Here is an 18,751-nt window from a genome sequence, read left to right on the forward strand (position 1 = left end):
GCAAAATGTTGCATTTGCAAATGCATGATAAGCTCTAAAAAGCAGAGATATTACAACAGGGGGAATGAATAAGTGTGAAGCTTGTACTGTAAATAGATGAGAATCAATACAATGTGTCCCTGAGTTTGGTGATCAAGGAAAACATGAGATCTACATGGCAAGACTAGAATAAGCATGAGGCTGGGGGAGCGATGTGATGTATCATTTGAAACTGTCGATACATTCAAAGCCAGCTATAGCAGCTTTATAAAATGTGGAAACCCAAATTATATTCATCTGGTGGGGTTGGCAGTATGTGCAGAAACTTCTACAAGTGTACAGTAGATAGCATATGAGCGTGAGGGGGGAGGGGAAGACAACGGGGACGGTGGGAGAACAAAGGGGGGGCTGGTGTGGGGGAGGGGTGGGGGAGGAGTGGGGGTGGGGGGCACTACTTTAGAATCCGCTGTCCAGGGGATAAGTCTGTGTTTGTTTGTTTGTTCATTTGTTCCGGTTAAGGCACAGTGCACACTGCAGCCAGCCAACGGTAACTTGTCTTTTTCTTTTTGGTTTCATTTTTTATTTCAAGTTTTTGTGTACCTTGTGTGTTGTGATTGTGCTGCCATCTCCAAGTATCTCTGGACATATTCAAAGGTCCCTCTTTTCCTCAATACTCCCTTTCAGCCTACTATTAATAGTGTCCAAGCCTTATTAGTACTTCCAAAATGCATCACCTCACATTGGTCTAGATTGAACTCTATCTGCTATTGTTCAGCTGATTTTACCAACAAGTCAATATTTCACGGCAGCCTCAGAACACATCCCGCTCTCTCAACAACTTCAGCAATCTTTCTGCCATCAATGAACTTATTGATCATGCTTCCCACATCAACATCCAAGTCAATCATTTATATTATAAACAGCATGGATCCCAGCACAAATCCTTATGAGACACCACTGTCATAGACATCCAATCGCAAAAGACAACCCGCTGCCATCATTCTCTGTCTTCTATTGCCAAGCCAATTTTGAATCAGTTTTGCCAACTTGCCCTCAATACCAGGGGCCCAGTGCATTTGGGCAAGTTTCCCATTTTGGATCTTGTCAAAATCCCTGTAAATCACATCTAGTGGCCTGCTCTTATTGGTAAACTAGTTGTAATAAAGGCCAACTAGTGGCAAGTGTCGGCGCTGTGAAACGGCTGCGGCTCGCCTGCAGTCTGTCTGTTTTTTTTGTCTAGTTCAGTTAAACTTTTGGTTATTAGGTGGTGTTATGTGTGGGGGGGGGGGCTGAAACAGGGCTTTCTGTCTCTCCCTTCGGGGGAATGTGACTTTTTTTGTCGTATCCCCCTTCTCTTCCCCCGTCTGAGCTGAGGCCTAATGGCGGAGCTGGCGGCCTCCAACCTGCGACCGACCTCGAGGCTCTGGAGGTAGAGCCAGCCAGGACTTACCAACGCGAGGCTGGCCGTCTTCGAGCTGCGGCGACGTTCGGGCAGCGGCACGACTCGGCGCTCCGGTGAGGGCGGACGGCGCGGGGCTGAGACACTCCTGTGTGGGTGGCCCGGCTACCGGCTGGAAGGCGCTCCCGTGTGGGCGGCCCGGTGCGGGGCTGAGACGCTCTCGTGTGGGCAGCCCGGTGCGGGGCGGAGACGGTGCTCCGGTGACTGAGACGGCGTTCTGGCGGCGGCGACCTGAATCCGGGGCCGGCCGCGGGCCAATGAACGACATCGTCGGGAGCTCGCGGGTCACAAGCTGGTGCCTGTTTTCCGGAGCTCCCGTGGCAACAGCTGCGTCTGCTGGACTGGAGGGCGGCAGCTTCGACCACCCCCGGGCCGCGTAGCGTGAACCGCGGGACTGACTTACCATCGCCCGGTGGGGTATCGCCTCAGCGCAGAGGGAGAAGAGGAGGGAAGAGACAGTAACTCTAAGACTTTTGCCTCCATCACAGTGAGGAGGTGCTTGGTGAACTCACTGTGGTGGATGTTAATTTGTGTTTATTGTGTGTTGTTATTATTACATATATGGCTGCAGGCAACAACATTTCGTTCAGACCGAAAGGTCTGAATGACAAATAAAGGATTCAATTCAATTCAAAATACTAATCCTGTCTGCTGGAATTTGAAGTGGGATTGGGTGTCATCCTTTTTCTTCCATTTCCCAATTTAGCATGTGGGGTGAGAAAACAGGTTGGAATATAGGGTGACACAGTGCCGCAGCGATATAGTTGCTGCCTTGTATTGCTAGAGACCCGGGTTTGATCCAGACTATCGGTGCTGTCTGTACGGAGTTTGTACATTCCCCCTGTGACTGAGTCGGTTTTCTCCAGGTGCTCCGGTTTCCTCCCATATCCCATATGTGCATATTTATAGGTTAATTGGCTTCTGTAATTTGTCCCTAGCGTGTAGAATAGAACTAGTGTATGGGTGATCACTGGTGGATGTGGAGTCGGTGGCCCGAAGAGCCTGCTTCCATTCTCTCTCTCTAAACTAATTTGCCCCATCCAAAGTACTCTGGGAGTTTCCACCAAAAGCATGAGTTGATTTGAGTCACATTAAATTTAGCTGTAACTTTTACCAGGGATTGGCAATTGACTCCAAGGGTGATCATCTTACCCATTGGGTAGGCATTCTTCATTGGAAGTTAAAGAATTAGATGGAAAGATTTTGATAGGATTATTGCAGGCTTCTACTTAAGAATAGGTTTCTTGAAAAGATTGCTGATGATCGGTCAATCCAAATGTTTGAGATTTAAATAGAGATTTTTACCGGGAAAATGAATATGGACCAAAAGTGGATAATAGTTGAGATAATGATCAACAGTGATCTAATTGAATGGCCGAAGTGGACAGCAGAGAGACTCATGGGTCCTCCGCAGGAATGGAATTCCGGCACAATTATCCCATCTTGCAATTCCAAGTGTGCATTCCTGAAGTCCCCTCCAAGTGTTTCATTCCCACCTTTAATTGTTTATCATTGTTTAGTTTGAGTTTAGAGATACAGAGTGGAAACAGGCCGTTCGGCCTACCGAATCCGTGCCGACCAGCTATCCCCGTACATTATCATTAACCTACACACTGGAGACAATCCATTATTTTAACCAAAACCACTTAACCTACAAACCTGTACATTTTGGAATGTGGGAGGAAACCGGAAAAAATCCACACGATCATGGAGAGAACGTACGAACTCCATACAGACAGTACCCATAGTCAGAATTGAACCCAACGCTGTAAGGCAGCAAGGGCTAACCTGAAGAGGGGCATCAAGAAGGCCAAGCACTGCCATAAGCTCAGGATTGAGGAGCACTTCAACAACAACTCCGACCCCCAACGCATGTGGCAAGGCATCCAGGCCATCACGGACTACAGACCCTCCAACACCACCCCCACATCCAGCGACGCCTCCTTCCTTGAGGAGCTTAATCACTTCTATGGCCGCTTCGACAGGGACAATCTAGAGACAGCCATCAAGGCTGTGCTCCCTGCCGATCACCAACCCCTCACACTCACCCCCTACGACGTATACGTGGCACTGAGTAGGACTAATGCACGTAAGGCTGCTGGCCCTTACGGCATCCCCGGGCGCGTGCTCAGGGCCTGTGCTGCGCAGCTGAAAGACGTCTGGACTGACATCTTCAACCTGTCACTTGCCCAAGCAGTTGTCCCCACGTGCCTTAAAACCACCTCCATCGTGCCAGTGCCAAAACACTCCACTGCAGCAAGCCTCAACGACTTCCGCCCAGTTGCACTTACCCCCATCATCACCAAGTGCTTCGAGAGGCTGGTCCTGGCACACCTCAAAGGCTGCCTACCCCCCACATTGGATCCCTATCAGTTTGCCTACCGCAAGAACAGGAGTACGGAGGATGCCATCTCAACGGCACTTCACTCCGCCCTCTCCCACCTCGACAACAGAGACACTTACGTAAGAATGCTGTTCATCGATTACAGCTCAGCATTCAACACCATTATACCATCTAAACTGATCACCAAACTCGGTAACCTGGGCATCGATCCCTCCCTCTGCAACTGGATACTGGACTTTCTAACCAACAGACCACAGTCTGTTAGGTTAGACAAGCACACCTCTTCAACCCTCACCCTGAACACCGGCGTTCCACAGGGCTGTGTGCTGAGCCCCCTCCTCTACTCCCTCTTCACCTATGACTGCACACCTGTACATGGTACTAACACCATCATCAAGTATGCAGATTATACAACGGTGATTGGCCTCATCAGCAACAACGATGAGTCGGCCTACAGGGAGGAGGTTCAGCACTTAGCAGCATGGTGCGCTGACAACAACCTGGCCCTTAACTCCAAGAAGACCAAGGAGCTCATTGTAGACCTCAGGAAGTCCAGGGGCGGCACGCACACCCCCATCCACATTAACGGGACGGAGGTGGAACGTGTTTCTAGCTTCAGGTTCCTGGGTGTTAACATCTCCGATGACCTCTCTTGGACCCACAATACCTCAACTCTGATCAAGAAGGCTCACCAGCGTCTCTTCTTCCTGAGGAGACTGAAGAAGGTCCATCTGTCTCCTCAGATCCTGGTGAACTTCTACCGCTGCACCATCGAGAGCATCCTTACCAACTGTATCACAGTATGGTATGGCAACTGCTCTGTCTCCGACCGGAAGGCATTGCAGAGGGTGGTGAAAATTGCCCAACGCATCACCGGTTCCTCGCTCCCCTCCATTGAGTCTGTCCAAAGCAAGCGTTGTCTGCGGAGGGCGCTCAGCATCGCCAAGGACTGCTCTCACCCCAACCATGGACTGTTTACCCTCCTACCATCTGGGAGGCGCTACAGGTCTCTCCGTTGCCGGACCAGCAGGTCCAGGAACAGCTTCTTCCCGGCAGCTGTCACTCTACTCACCAACGTACCTCGGTGACTGCCAATCACCCCCCCCCCCCGGACACTCCTCCCACAGGAAAAACACTATGACTGTATATATGCTAATGTAAATATTTATTCAAATCATATGCTATGTCGCTCTTCCAGGGAGATGCTAAATGCATTTCGTTGTCTCTGTACTGTACACGGACAATGACAATTAAAGTTGAATCTGAATCTGAATCTGATCTAATCACCACAGCAGCATGCTTTCACAGAGGATTTAAAAAATAATGTTTTTCTTAAAGTGCAAAGACAGCTTTAGTCATCTTTTGAAAGCTTCAGAATACAATTTTTAATTTTACCGAAGTATTCACAACCATAAATCAAAATTACCACTAAATCATTCTGCACAGTTTAAGAAAAAAATGTTTTTGTTTGTTTTTTGAATTGACACTAGATGGATGAGACACTGCTTTCATAAAGAGCTTATTTTTGTATTAAATTAACTTTTCAGCTGAAAAGCTGTACTGTAATTGTTCTTGAGAATGTCAAGAAAAACATTTGAAGAAACTGAATTAACAAATGTTATCCAAAATGGAGTCCTGTTGTACAGTTCCATGGAGATTTGGGGATTGAATCATAAAAACATTGTAATATTATCATACAGAAGGAAGCCATTTGTTTTTTTTGTGTCAGTCAAGAAAAAGATCTCTAATCTAATCTCCTGACAGTAATGCTCCTGTCCCACTGAGGAAACCTGAACGGAAATCTCTGGAGACCTTGCGCCCCACCCAAGGTTTCCGTGAGGTTCCCGGAGGTTCCGGTCACTCTCCATTAGTCACCAGAGGTTTTGGTCACTTGACTGGAAAGCCTCGACCGAAGCGTGAGCTGCATCTACTGATCAAAGATCCTACAGGATCTTTACTGCTGACCGCACACACACACACACACACAAACACATCGCGAAGGTGGGGGCCAGGGACAGCGGAGGAGCGTTGTCTGCACGATGAAGCGGAAGGTGAACGGTTACCACAGAGCACGGTAAGTCCTTTAGAGAGCATGGGTGGGAGGGAGAGAAGGGGAAAGAAGGGGAGAGAAGGACAGAGAAAGGGAGAGAGAAAGGGAAGAGAAGGGGAGAGAGAAGGGGGGACAGAAGGGGGGAGAGAAGGGAAGGGGGAGAGAGGGTGAGGAGAAGGAGTGGAGACAGTTTTAAGACGTTTAATAAAGTTAGTGGGCATTTTACCTTCCGGCAGATCATCTAGGTCCTGAAAACTCCAATGAGCCAATCAAAATAGCCGGTCAGCGAAGGAGATTGCATTCGACTGCCTGTAAGTAAATAGCGACCCCACTCCACTGGCTTTGACAAAACGGCAACATATTTTTAGTCGAGGCCGTTTTTTTTTGTTTTTTTTAATAATCGCAGGAACATAGAAGGAGCCACGACTACGCGGAAACCGCTTTCCACCAATAGGGAGAGTGACCGGAACCTCCGGGAACCTCACGAAAACCTTGGGTGGGGCGCAAGATCTCCAGAGATTTCCATTCAGGTTTCCTAAGTGGGACAGTCCAACTTTGCAGGCTACGGTATTCAAGTACAGACTAGTATTATTTTAAATATGCCAATGGCATTCAAACTACAACTTCTAAGTCGTGTTAATATATTCACACCTGCACCTCTAACGCTACCTCCAAAAGTGTCCTTATCTGATCACACAGAAAGTTGTATGCCTCTTGGTTTTCAGCCAGATGGTCCTATCACTTTAACTTACATCACCTAACAGGATTACAACCTGATTAAACCTTCAATCGTCAATGAGGCATTTGATAATATACACTAATCGCCTTTATTTCTCTAGGACTATATGTAATTAGTGCTCTTGTTGCGGCATATTCACCTGGGGTTGTCCTTTGACTTACAGATATAGATTGCATTCTTCTATCCTCCAAAGATATAACCGAGTGGGAAATACTCAAATGATTTGAGTTGGATTCATTTGTTCCAGCAGAGTTTGCTTGAACATGGTCAAACAGCACAATAGATAACACATTTTAAAGAGCATATTAGTGTCACCACAAATTCATCATCTGTGGTCTTTTACAATGGCTTTATTTTTTATTAATTGCTGGAAACTGGCATCATCATAAGTAATTCTTAACCAATTAATCACTATAGTGACCTGTTAAGAGGCTTCCAAGGAGAATTTAAAAATATATATTTATCTCTCAGGTGCAAAGACAGGTTTAGGTATATTTTAAAGACTTCTGAATGTTTAACTTTAACTTTATTTAACGTTACCGAAATATTCACTGTTATAAAACACAGCTTTCAGGAAATAGTTAATTAAAAATATTTTTTGTTGTTTAAAATTGCACTGGATGGACCAAATTTGGCTAAAAGACATTTATCTAACAAATTAACTAATCAGCTACAAAATCAAAACTGCACTGTTACAATTCTTGAGTAAAGCAAGGAAAACATTTGAAAACACTTAATTAAGAGCTATTATTTAAAATGGTGTCCAAGCGATTGCATTCATAGAGATTTGGTAATAGGATTGCAGAAGCATTATAATGTTATGATACAGAAGGAAGCCATTTAGTTTGCAGTTGTGTGCCAGTTCGGGAGAGATATGACCCAGAAATAGTCCCTTCAGCACACAAAGTCAAGAAAGGAATACCCCTTCTAATCCCGCCTCCCAGCAGCATGCATGGCCCTGCAGGTTAGGAATTGTAAAGTACTGCTCCTTAAGTGATTTTTAAAATTTGTAAATGCTTTTGCACAAAATGCAGAAAAATAAGTCGCAAAAACTGTTAATTTAAATAGATTATTAATTATACCCAAAAAACAAATCTATTTTTTTTAATTTTATTGGCTCACACCTGCATCTCTTTTGTTGCCTCCATAAATCTCCCTGGCAGTTCTTAAAGACCACACTTACTAAGGTGTGGCATTTTTATATCTTCCTTGACATCTTATTTACATATCTTCCATGTGGATTCCTTCACCATGACTGTGCTCTTTCACTCGCCAGTGTTCACCTTTGCCTCACTTGTTTCTCATTTCTGCTGCAATTTATATTTACACCTCAAACTTAAACTTCAGAATTGTCAGCTGTGTGTGAAGGATGGCCAATTCTCTAGCATTGTTCTGAAGTAATGCTTAACCTCTTGGTTATTCCACTCCCTACACACTTGGGGCAATTTACAGAGGCCAATTATTCAACTCTCTACAAACCCACTCGTCTTTGGAATGTGGGAGGAACCACATTCTTAGGGCTAAGAGAATAAAGGGATATGGGGAAAAAGCAGGAACGGGGTACTGATTTTGAACGATGATCAGATTGAATGGCTCAAAGGGCCGAATGGCCTACTCCTGCACCTATTTTCTATGTTTCTATGAAGCGGAGCATCCGGAGAAAACCCATGCGGTCGCAGGGAGAACATGCAAGCTCCCCATAGACAGCACCCGAGGTCAGGACAAACCCAAGTACTGGCACTGTGAGGCAGCAGCCTCTCCTGCTGCACCACTGTGCTGCCTCATTGATATTATTTGTAGATATAAGAGACTGCAGATGCTGGAATCTTGAGCAAAAAACATACTGTTGGAGGAACTCGGCCAGCTGGGAAGTTTGAGGAAGAGTCCCGACTCGAAACATTGTCCATTTCCCTTGATGCTTCTTGGTCGGCTGAGTTCTACCATGACATTCTTTGTACCTTTTCAAATATTGCCCATTTATCATATCCAGTCTTGAATAATAATTCCAAGTGCAAAAAGATCGGTGTGTTCGTTCGATGAATGTCATCTCAGTCTGTTTTTTGTCTTTCTTTGCAATCCAGTCCTAACACAGATGAGCAGTATCTGGATGTGTGTAATGTTTTACATCTTGTATAACTTGCTTATCTCTGCACCAAGAACTATTCCCTTTCAATTTTCCACAAATAATAGTAAAATGCAATGCTAAATAGGAAACTAATAGTGTCATAGTGTAGTACAGCTCAATTAATATATCAAGCACATTCTCCATTCTAAAGAACTGGCAATTAAAAGCTGAAACAGATGAATTTGAAACTCAGTAACAGTGATTTCTTAACGCAGTGTCGAACAAGACAGATACCAACTGTACATATTGTAACTTGGATTTTACAATAATAGTAATGTCAGAATCATACACCGTGCCATTCAGCCCAACTTACCCATGCTGACTTAGATGCACCATCTACGGTCGCCCAATCTGCCTGAGTTTGTTCCATATCGGTATATTTGTTGGGAGTTCATATTGCAATTATACAAGATTTATACAAGAGGCCGCATTTAGAGTATTGTATTCGGTTTTAGGTATCATGTTATAAGAAAGAGTGCCGAAGCTGGAAAAAATGCAGAGAAGATTTACGGGGATGTTGCAGAGAAGGGGAATCGAGAACCAGAAGACCAGGCACATGCCATGAGTAATTACTCAGAGTAGGCACAAAAACCGCGCATGCACGGAAAATCGTAAAACCGCACATGTGCAGAAAATCGTAAAATCGCGCATGCGCAGATTGGTCCTGTAGGCAGTCAGTCGAATTAAAAAAAATCTTTTTAAAATGTGCATGCGCAGATTGGCCTCCTCTCCTGTGGGCATGCGTAGCACCTTGCCACGGTGCAAAGGCAGGATTTCAGCTGCCTTTATTGCCCGTTGTAAGTGAAGGCTTGAAGCAGCGTGAGTTGAACATAGTTACGCGTATTACGTGTACTGCGGATGAAATGCATGGGAGAATTATGCCTACCTAAGATAGATTATTAAATAATAACCATTTAATAATAAATACTAAATTTAGTAAATGAATTGGAAATCTTTACTATTTATATTTAATAATTACCTTTTAGTCAGGATAGGCACTGCCTACCTTGCCTACCCTAACGGCATGTGCCTGCAGAGGACATAGGTTTAAGGTGAAGGGGGAAAGATTTAATAGGAACCTGAGGGGCAACTTTTTCATGGAAAAGGTGGTAGGTGTATGGATCAAGCTACTGGAGCAGGTAGTTGAGGCTGGTACTATCACAACATTTAAGAAACATTTGGACAGGTACATGAATAGGACAGGTTTATAGGGATATGGGCCAAATGCAGACAGGTCAGAATAGTGTATATGGGACATGTGGGAAAGTTGGGCCGAAAGGCCTGTTTCCATGCTGTAGGTCCATCTATATCCCTCTAAACCTTAGAGAAGCGTCTGAAGAAGGGTCCTGACATAAAACATCACCTTTCCATGTTTTCCAGAGGTGCTGCTTGACCTCCTGAGTTACTCCAGCACGTGTAAACTACCATCAGCAGTTCCTTGTTTCTACATTCACTCTAAACCTTTCCTATCCATTTGTCTGTCCAAATGCCTCCTCCATCAGTCCGTTCCCTAATCTCTGTGAAAACAATTGTCCCTCAAGTTCCTATTAAACCTTTTGATTCTCACCTTAAGCCTATGTTCCCTGGGTTTTGATTCCTCTCCTCTGAATAAGAGACTGTGCATTTATTCCCCTTATGATCTTATACATTTTCATATGAACATTCCTCATCCTCATGCACATCAAGGAATAAAATCCTAGCCTGCTCAACCTCTCTCCATAGTGCATGCCTTCAAGTCCTGGCAACATCCTCGTAAATCTTTTCTGCACCCTAGAGTTAGATAGAGCTCGTAAAGATAGCGGAGTCAGGGGATATGGTGAGAAGGCAGGAACGGGTGCTGAATGTGGATGGTCAGCCATGATCACAGTGAATGGCGGTGCTGGCTCAAATGGCCGAATGGCCTATTCCTGCACCTATTGTCTATTGTCTTCCTATAGCACAATGACCAAAAGTTAACACAATACTCCAAATGCAGCCTCACCGCAACGGAGGCCAACATGCATTGTAAAAAAGTATTATCCGTTGCTACGACAACATTCTAGCATTTCCTTAATGGGCAACTTTTTGCTGAGCTAATTTTCCTGTGTGTGCCTGGCAATGGTGCCCCACCATTCACTGGATAAAATATTGCCTAATTCATTACCTTGGTCCCAGTTGTAGGTACGAGTCCAACCGCTCCCATGTAAGTGCTGCCAATCGTTTTGATTTTCTCTATGTCCTTGTAGCAGTCTTTGTCCATTAGCTTCAGGACCAAAAGAAAGTTGTAAACTACATTTACAAGAGTTCTGAGGAAGTGCAGTATTCAAACATATTGTAAAATAAAGATATATTATGGAGGATAAATAATTAAATGTACCTCATCAAAATCAGCGATTATTTCATTCAGGAGGCGCAAACATTCAACTCCCATGTTATTACCATCTAGTTCAATATAAAAGTCATTAAAATTGGGAATTGAGGCAAACATCACACCCACTTGAGAATATGACTGGTAGTAGAGGTCCTGCAATGAACAACATGGAGAGGTTAAGTGTAAAGTCAAGAGTAGCTGATGAGGGATCGACATATATACCCTGTACTGACCAGATTAAGAACACATTAGGCAGAAAGAAGGTAGGTGAGTAGGTTGGGGCAAGTACTGAGGTCAATGTCAAGCGCCTTGAGTATTAGAAAGGCACTATATAAATCCCATCCATTATTATTATTATTATTAATGTGGGCACATTTGGCAGACTGGACAGGTAGGAACACTACAACGAGAGGGGGAATACCAGTGGTTTAAACTGCATTTATTTCAATACAAGAAGCTTAATAGGTGAGGCAGATGAGTTAATAATCACACAATTTGTGAAAAAACCTAGAGTCCTTAGTACAATAAAAGGCATTTGATGGAAGTTCATAGTTGAGGTATTAGCGATAAGGAGAGATTTGTACAAATTTCAGAAGTTGAGGCGAGATCTGAAATAAATATATAAATTATGAGAGGCATAGATAGGATAGACATTCAGAACCTTTTTTTTCTAGGGTGTAAGTGTCAAGAGGGCATGGCTTTAAGGTGAGAGGGACTAAGTTAAAAGAAGACAAGTTTATTTTTTTAAACATACAGCGAGAGGTTGGTGCCTGGAACACAATAGACAATAGACAATAAGTGCAGGAGTAGGCCATTCGGCCCTTCGAGCAAGCACCGCCATTCAATGTGATCATGGCTGATCATCCTCTATCAGTACCACGTTCCTGCCTTCTCCCCATATCCCCTGACTCCGCTATCTTTAAGACCTTGCCAGGAGTGGTGATGACGGCAAATACGACAGTGGTATTTAAGAGATTTGTGGATAAGCATGTGGAAATACAGGGAATGGAGAGATATGGAGTGCATGATGTGTAGGACCAGATATTAATTACCAAAGAGGAGGTATGGCTGATCTTCAAACACATTAAGGTGAATGACCAAGTGCCTGACCAAGAGCATCCTTGAATCTTGAGGGAAGATAGAGAATAAATTGCATTGGGCCTTGCAGGCAGATTTGCATCGTCTTTAGCCCCCGGTGAAGTTTCAGAAGGTTGGAGAGTGGTTTATATTATACTGTGATTTAAAAAGGGCAACAAGGACACGGCAGGGAACTACAGGCCAGTGAGACTGACATCAGTAGTTACTGGAGGGAATTCAGAGTATAGGACCTACCAGCGCTTGGATAGACAAGCATTGATTGGGGATGGTCAGCTTAGATATGTGTGTAGGAAATCGTGTCTCACAAATCTGATAAGATTTTTTTGAAGCAGTAACAAAAAGGATTGATACAATACAATACAATACAATACGGTTTTATTCATCACATTGCACATAAGTGCAAGTGAAATGAATTTGCCAGCAGCGGTACAATGATAAAGAACACACAAACACACTAAAGAAATTAACACAAACATCCACCACAGCATTCATCACTGTGGTGGAAGGCACAAAAATTGGCCAGTCCTCCTCCATTTTCCCCCGTGGTCGGTACCTCAACACTCCGCAGCCAGATGAGGCCAGAGCAGTGGATGTTGTTTAAATGGATTTCAGCAAGGCCTTTAACACTTGCATGGTAGGCTAGTCCAGAAGATTAGATCACATGAGATCTAGGGAGATCTAGCTATTTGGATACATCATTGACTTGATGGTAGGAAGCAGAGGATGATGGTGGAAGGTTGTTTTTTGGACTGGAGGCCTAAAATAATTATAAATGAAATGAATACTTGCAGTCTTTTTCACAGATAGGGAATCAAAACTGGATGGTATAGATTTAAGGTGAGAGGGGAAAGATTTAAAAGGAACTCAAGGGGCAACCTGCACACAGAGGGCAGTGCATATATGGAATGACCTGTGTGTAATTCTTAACCTGACACTTTTTACTATACCCCTAAGACAACTGACAGTCAAATATATTGTGATATGTTGATTCCTATATTGGTTAACTGAGAAGTCTCCTACATTAGCTACAGAAGGCAATATTTCATATTAAGCTTTGGCGAAGAGTCTCAGTGACATTGAGGTTGGGGACCACTTGCTTGTGTAGTACCTGGGAAATCCCACCTCCTATTGGCCCAGCGAGGAAGTGGCCTTGCCAGAGTACCAGCGGTCTAAAGGTATTTTGGTCATCAATTAGCAAACTACTCTTCTGATCCATTCATCTTACAATCCCCAGCGAGATACTTTGACATGGACCTGTCCAGCACAAGAACAGGCCCTTCGGCCCACAATGTCTGATCCGATCATGATGCCATGACCATCACTTACCTACCTGCATATTCTCTACATATCTATATGCCTACCCAAAACTCTTTTAATGCCACTAACGTATCTGGTTCAACCACCATGTTCAGTCAGCATGTTCCAGGTTCTCACCACCCTCTGTGTAAAAAAATTGCCCGGCATGTAGAAACATAGAAAATAGGTGAAGGAGGAGGCCATTTATTCTAAGACTGTGACCCCTGGTTCTGGACTCGCCCAACATTGGGAACATTTTTCCTGCATCTAGCTTGTCCAGTCCTTTTATAATTTTATATGTTTCTATAAGATCCCCCCTCATCCTTCTAAACTCCAGTGAATACAAGCCTAGTCTTTTTAATCTTTCCTCATATGACAGTCCCGCCATCCCAGGGATCAATCTCGTGAACCTACGCTGCACTGCCTCAATCACAAGGATGTCCTTCCTCAAATTAGGAGACCAAAACTGTACACAATGTTCCAGATGTGGTCTCACCAGAGCCCTATACAACTGCAGAAGAACCTCTTTTCTCCTATACTGAAATCATCTTGTTATGAAGGCCACCATTCCATTAACTTTCTTCACTGCCTGCTGTACCTGTAAGCCATCTTTCAGTGACCGGTGTACAAGGGCACCCAGGTCTCGCTGCACCTCCCCCTTACCTAACCTAACCCCATTGAGATAATAATCTGCCCTCTTGTTTTTGCCGCCAAAGTGGATAACCTCTTTGTCTTGTTTAAACTTTGTTTCTCCCACCTTAAAGCTATGCTCTCTAGTGTTTGATTTTTTTTCATCTGTGAAGTAAGAATTTCATTGTTCCATTTTAGGACATATGACAATAAAATACGTGTAGGAAAGAACTGCATATGCTGGTTTAAATTGAAGGTAGACACAAAATGCTGGAGTAATTCAGCAGGACAAGCAGCATCTCTGGAGAGATTGAATGGGTGATGTTTTGGGTCGAGACCCTTCCTCAGACTGACACTAAAACACTCTTGACTCCCTTGATTCTTGACTCTCTTGAAAAAGATTCTGACTGTACCCTATCCATGCCTTTCATAATTGTATATACTTCGATCTGATCTCCACGCAAACTCTGGCATTTCAGAGATAACATACCAAGTCCAACCAACTTCTCCATGTGGTTAATACTCCCTAATCGAGGCATCATTCTGGTAAACTTCCTCTGCACCTTTTCCAAAGCTTCCACATCTTTCCTGTGATGGGGTGACCAGAACTGCACACAATACTCCAAATGTGGTCTAACCTTAGTATTATAAAACTGCATCATGACTTCCTGACTCTTATACTCATTGCCCCAACCTATGAAAGCAAGCAAACCATATGTCTTCTTTACCACACTTGCAATGCCACTTTCACACAGTTATGGACTTGGACCCCAAAATACTACAGAATGGATAAAACTTCTGATTGGGCAAGACTCAAACCACATTCAAGGTCTCTGGTTAAGGATAGGACCCAAACTCAATGGTAAATAGGTTTCTGATGAGATTGGCCGCACCAAAAAAAAAGCAAAATGTATTTTAGGTAAACAGTTAAAAAAAAAATTTTCCCCTTATATATTTTTTTAAATATTCCGAATAATGTTCTAATTTCCACTTTCATTCATTTGATTGACATGGAAACTCCAATGATATTTCCCTGGAGTTCTTTATTAAGGTGGGCAGGTAAATATAAGACCTGGCAGTTATGCCAGTTATGGGCCTGTCCCACTTAGGCGATTTTTTAGGCAACTACAGGCGACTAGTTTCTCGCCACATGTTTGCCGATTGTCGCCGGGAGTAGTCTTCTTAGTCGCGCAAAAAGTCGTAGCGTCTTTCTGGTCGCCGCAAAATTTTCAACATGTTGAACATTTTTCAGCGACAGTGGGTTTGACGCCAATGAGCTTATCTTGACTTCTCCTGACGTAGGTGATGTCGTAGGTTGTCGCCAGGATGACCTAGGTTGTCGCCGGTTTTTAGGCGATCTGCTATGACTATGACAGTCGCCGGCAGTTGCCTAAAAATTCGCCAAGTGGGACAGGCCCATAACTCACTTGGTGAATCGGACAATTTGATACCAAGTCTTTAATTTCATCACCACTTCGCCAAAGTGAGGAAGCTGATATGGAAGGGTGCAATGTGGTTACAGCATTCATCCACTAGATGTCCCTCAAGTTACAGTAATGCTTCGGATAACAGCAGGAGGCTTTAATTGTTAAGTTGTTCTCTCTTTAAAATAAACCCTAACAAACGTTTCAACACGGGGTTTCCCATTTTAACCTCAACTGTTGAAACTGGAACTCTTACTGTTAAAAAAAATAGGGCAAAGGACAAACTTGGAAATGTTGGCCAATCAGTCCACTGTCAGGGGTGCAAGAACTCTTAGGGAAAATGGTCTTCAAATCTGATTACTCAGGGCTGTCTATTTGAGTGCTAGATGATTGAAAATACACACTGAATAGAAGAGAAAATTATTGTTATTTCTGGTTGCTCTGGAAATTACACTTCCCAATGCGAGTTCCACTTAGGAATCATTCTCTATCCGATATTCCATTTGGAGTGTAGACGAGACATCATAGTACATTGTTGCTGGAATGGCCTATTTTGGTGATCAGGACACCAGTTGCCCAAAATCTGGCCCAATTTGTGCTTAAAGGACATTTAATGAATGAGTTCAAAGAGCTGCACATCCATCAGAAGCATCCATTGTGAAATTGCCCTGACCACATCCATGCTCCCCTTTACCCTTGTATGGAAAACAACAGGCAGCTGTGGTATGCACTGCTAATTACATCATCACACGTGTGATTCCCTTTTATAGGTTTAATAACTGCGTGTTGGGCTTTTTCAGTTCAACTGACCCTTTCAGGGTGCAGTCAAGGACCTGTCCCACATGGCCGTCATTTGCGCGCCATTTACACGACTTCGTCGTCGCGTTGAGACGCACGGGTAGCATGTGGGCCACGCGGGACGGTCACATGGAGAAGCGCGGACTGGAATGGAGTTGCATGCGGTATCGCGCAGCGCTCCAGGATTATGTAGGGCACAAAATCTTTGCGCGCCTCCAGCATGACGTATCGCGTACGCACGCGGGCGTATTGCAGTCGCACGCAGGCGTCCTGACCTCGTACGTGTAGCGCATGGTTACGCATGATTACGTCACCGTGCGTAACCAATGGCCGCCCATACGCAGTCGGCGCAATGAGAAAATAATTACGCCGTAAGCATCAATGCTTTCAGAGTAATGCCTTCAGAGTAACACCTTAATAAGTATTTTTGAAACATCCTTAGTTAAGGATGTTTCAAAAGTTAACATCCAGGTAAGGATTGCAGATTTTATATCCTAAAAGAACACTAGTAACCAAATTAGTTTTTTTTTTTAAATAACCACCAACAATTTTACTAACACCATTTTTAAAAAAAATCTGCAAACTAATTCTTAAGCTGGGTTCAAACCCTCAAACTGCTATAATGGAATACAATTTTGTGTTTGTTGGAAGTAATTCAGAAAGTTTAAAAATAAATGATTTTTTCCAGTAAATAATAATTTAATTAATGTTTCCCTTAACAAATGATGTCAATACGCTGACGAATTCTACTTGCAGAGCAGATAAAATATTTGAAGGCGCATGATGACGGGTGATGACTCATTGCAGCTCCATTTGTGATCTGACCAGTTGCCTTCGAAAAACACAGTGGGCTGCTCAAACACTACCCCGAGCCAATTAAGTGGCCACTTTATATTACCCCCAGTGGCGGTAATTGACAGGAGAATCAGAGGTAGTTGATGGGCATGTGACGGAGAATAGACATTAGAGAAATAAGTGTGGGAATTAGGATGGATGAAACCCCTCTGAGATCTGGTATAAACTTGATGAAGTGAATGTGACCTCTTTCTAAGTCACTGGGAAATATTAATTATTTAACAGCTCAGACACTCATGCATTGTGTCGATGTGAGCTATCTATCATGAAAGGTACCACTATGATGGTCTTTGTTTTGCAAGCTGGGTTGGGGGTCTTGCTCCAGGAGCTACTCATATGTTCAATGGAGAATGTATTGTAGAGTGTCACAATTTGCAAGATAGATATCTCTAAAGACCAATGTCTTTGCAAGCTCACGTTATCTGGGGCAGTCATGGTTAAAATATATTACTCAATGAGGGGATAACTTAACCGGTCAGGCGGCATCTGCGTAGAGAATGGTTGGGATTCCTCTTCAGACTCTCAAGCCTGGACAGCTCTCCCCATTGTGGTCATGGTCACCTTGAATGTCAAAATCCTAGTTGCAGGGCTATTCCAAAGGGTCCCAGCATGTCTCTGCCAGGTCTCAATATTTTTGCCACCGCTATATCAGAGAGTCATCCCGGAACTTTACTCAGTGGGATTCCTTTATGTATTGCACATGGATTGCTGCAGCAAACAGCCAACCCCTCCCAATTCCTTCTGAAGGTAGTCTGTCTGGGTCTCCTGTCCAGGGAGACCAGGGAGTTATGGAGGGAGCGGTCTCTGCAGAAAGCAGACAGGGGAGGAGATGGGAAGATGTGGCAAGTGGTGGGGTCACGTGGGTGGTGACGAAAATGACAGAGGAATCTTTAGTGTACATGACGGCTGGTACGGTGGAAGGTGAGGACTAGGGGGACTCTGCCCTTGTTAAGAGTGGGGGGATGGGGAGATAGAGCAGTGTCACGGGGTATCGAAGAAACCCTGTTGAGAACTTCAACTGTGGTAGGAGAGAGGAATCCCCGTTCCCTGAAGAATGAGGGCATTGGACCCTGGTGTGGAACACCTCATCCTGAGAGTAGATGCGGCATAGACGAAGGAATTGGGAGTAGGGGATGGAGTCCTTACAGGAAGCAGGGTGGGAAGAAGTGTAGTCCAGATAGCCATGGGAGTCAGTGGGTTTCTAGTGGATGTTGGTCAAAAGTCTATCACCTGCGATGGAGATAGTGAGGTCTAGAAATGGTAGGGAAATGTCGGAAATGGTCCAGGTGTATTTGAGTGCCGAATGGAAGTTAGTGGTGAAATGGATTCACTCCGAAATCCATTCCGAATCCGACCTTTCTGTCCTGGGCCTCCTCCACGGCCAGAGTGAGGACCACCGGAAATTGGAGGAGAAGCATAGATCCATAGATGCTGGTGCACCCACTGAGTTCCTCCAGCATTTTTGTCTACCTTTGATTTTCCTGCATCTGAATTGAATCCTTTATTTTTTGAATCTGCAGTTCCTTCTTAAACATTTACCCATTTAGCGCTCATGGTTTATATATTGCAGCACCTGACTAGATCATCATACGTTCCATATTTAT

At 44.1% G+C, this 18,751-nt stretch overlaps 1 protein-coding gene across 1 annotated transcript in view; it reads right to left on the minus strand.

Moving 5' to 3' along the window:
• adcy1 (adenylate cyclase 1) overlaps positions 1-18,751 on the minus strand; it is a 225,420-nt gene that overhangs the window by 26,327 nt on the left and 180,342 nt on the right. The window contains exons 16-17 of the mRNA XM_033050221.1: positions 11,053-11,199; positions 10,840-10,938 (exon numbers count right to left, since the gene is read on the minus strand). Of these exons, the coding sequence (XP_032906112.1) occupies positions 10,840-10,938; positions 11,053-11,199 (246 nt within the window). The remainder of the gene's footprint in view (positions 1-10,839; positions 10,939-11,052; positions 11,200-18,751) is intronic.

This window comes from Amblyraja radiata, chromosome 2 (assembly GCF_010909765.2).
Source record: "Amblyraja radiata isolate CabotCenter1 chromosome 2, sAmbRad1.1.pri, whole genome shotgun sequence".
NCBI classification, from domain to species: domain Eukaryota; kingdom Metazoa; phylum Chordata; class Chondrichthyes; order Rajiformes; family Rajidae; genus Amblyraja; species Amblyraja radiata.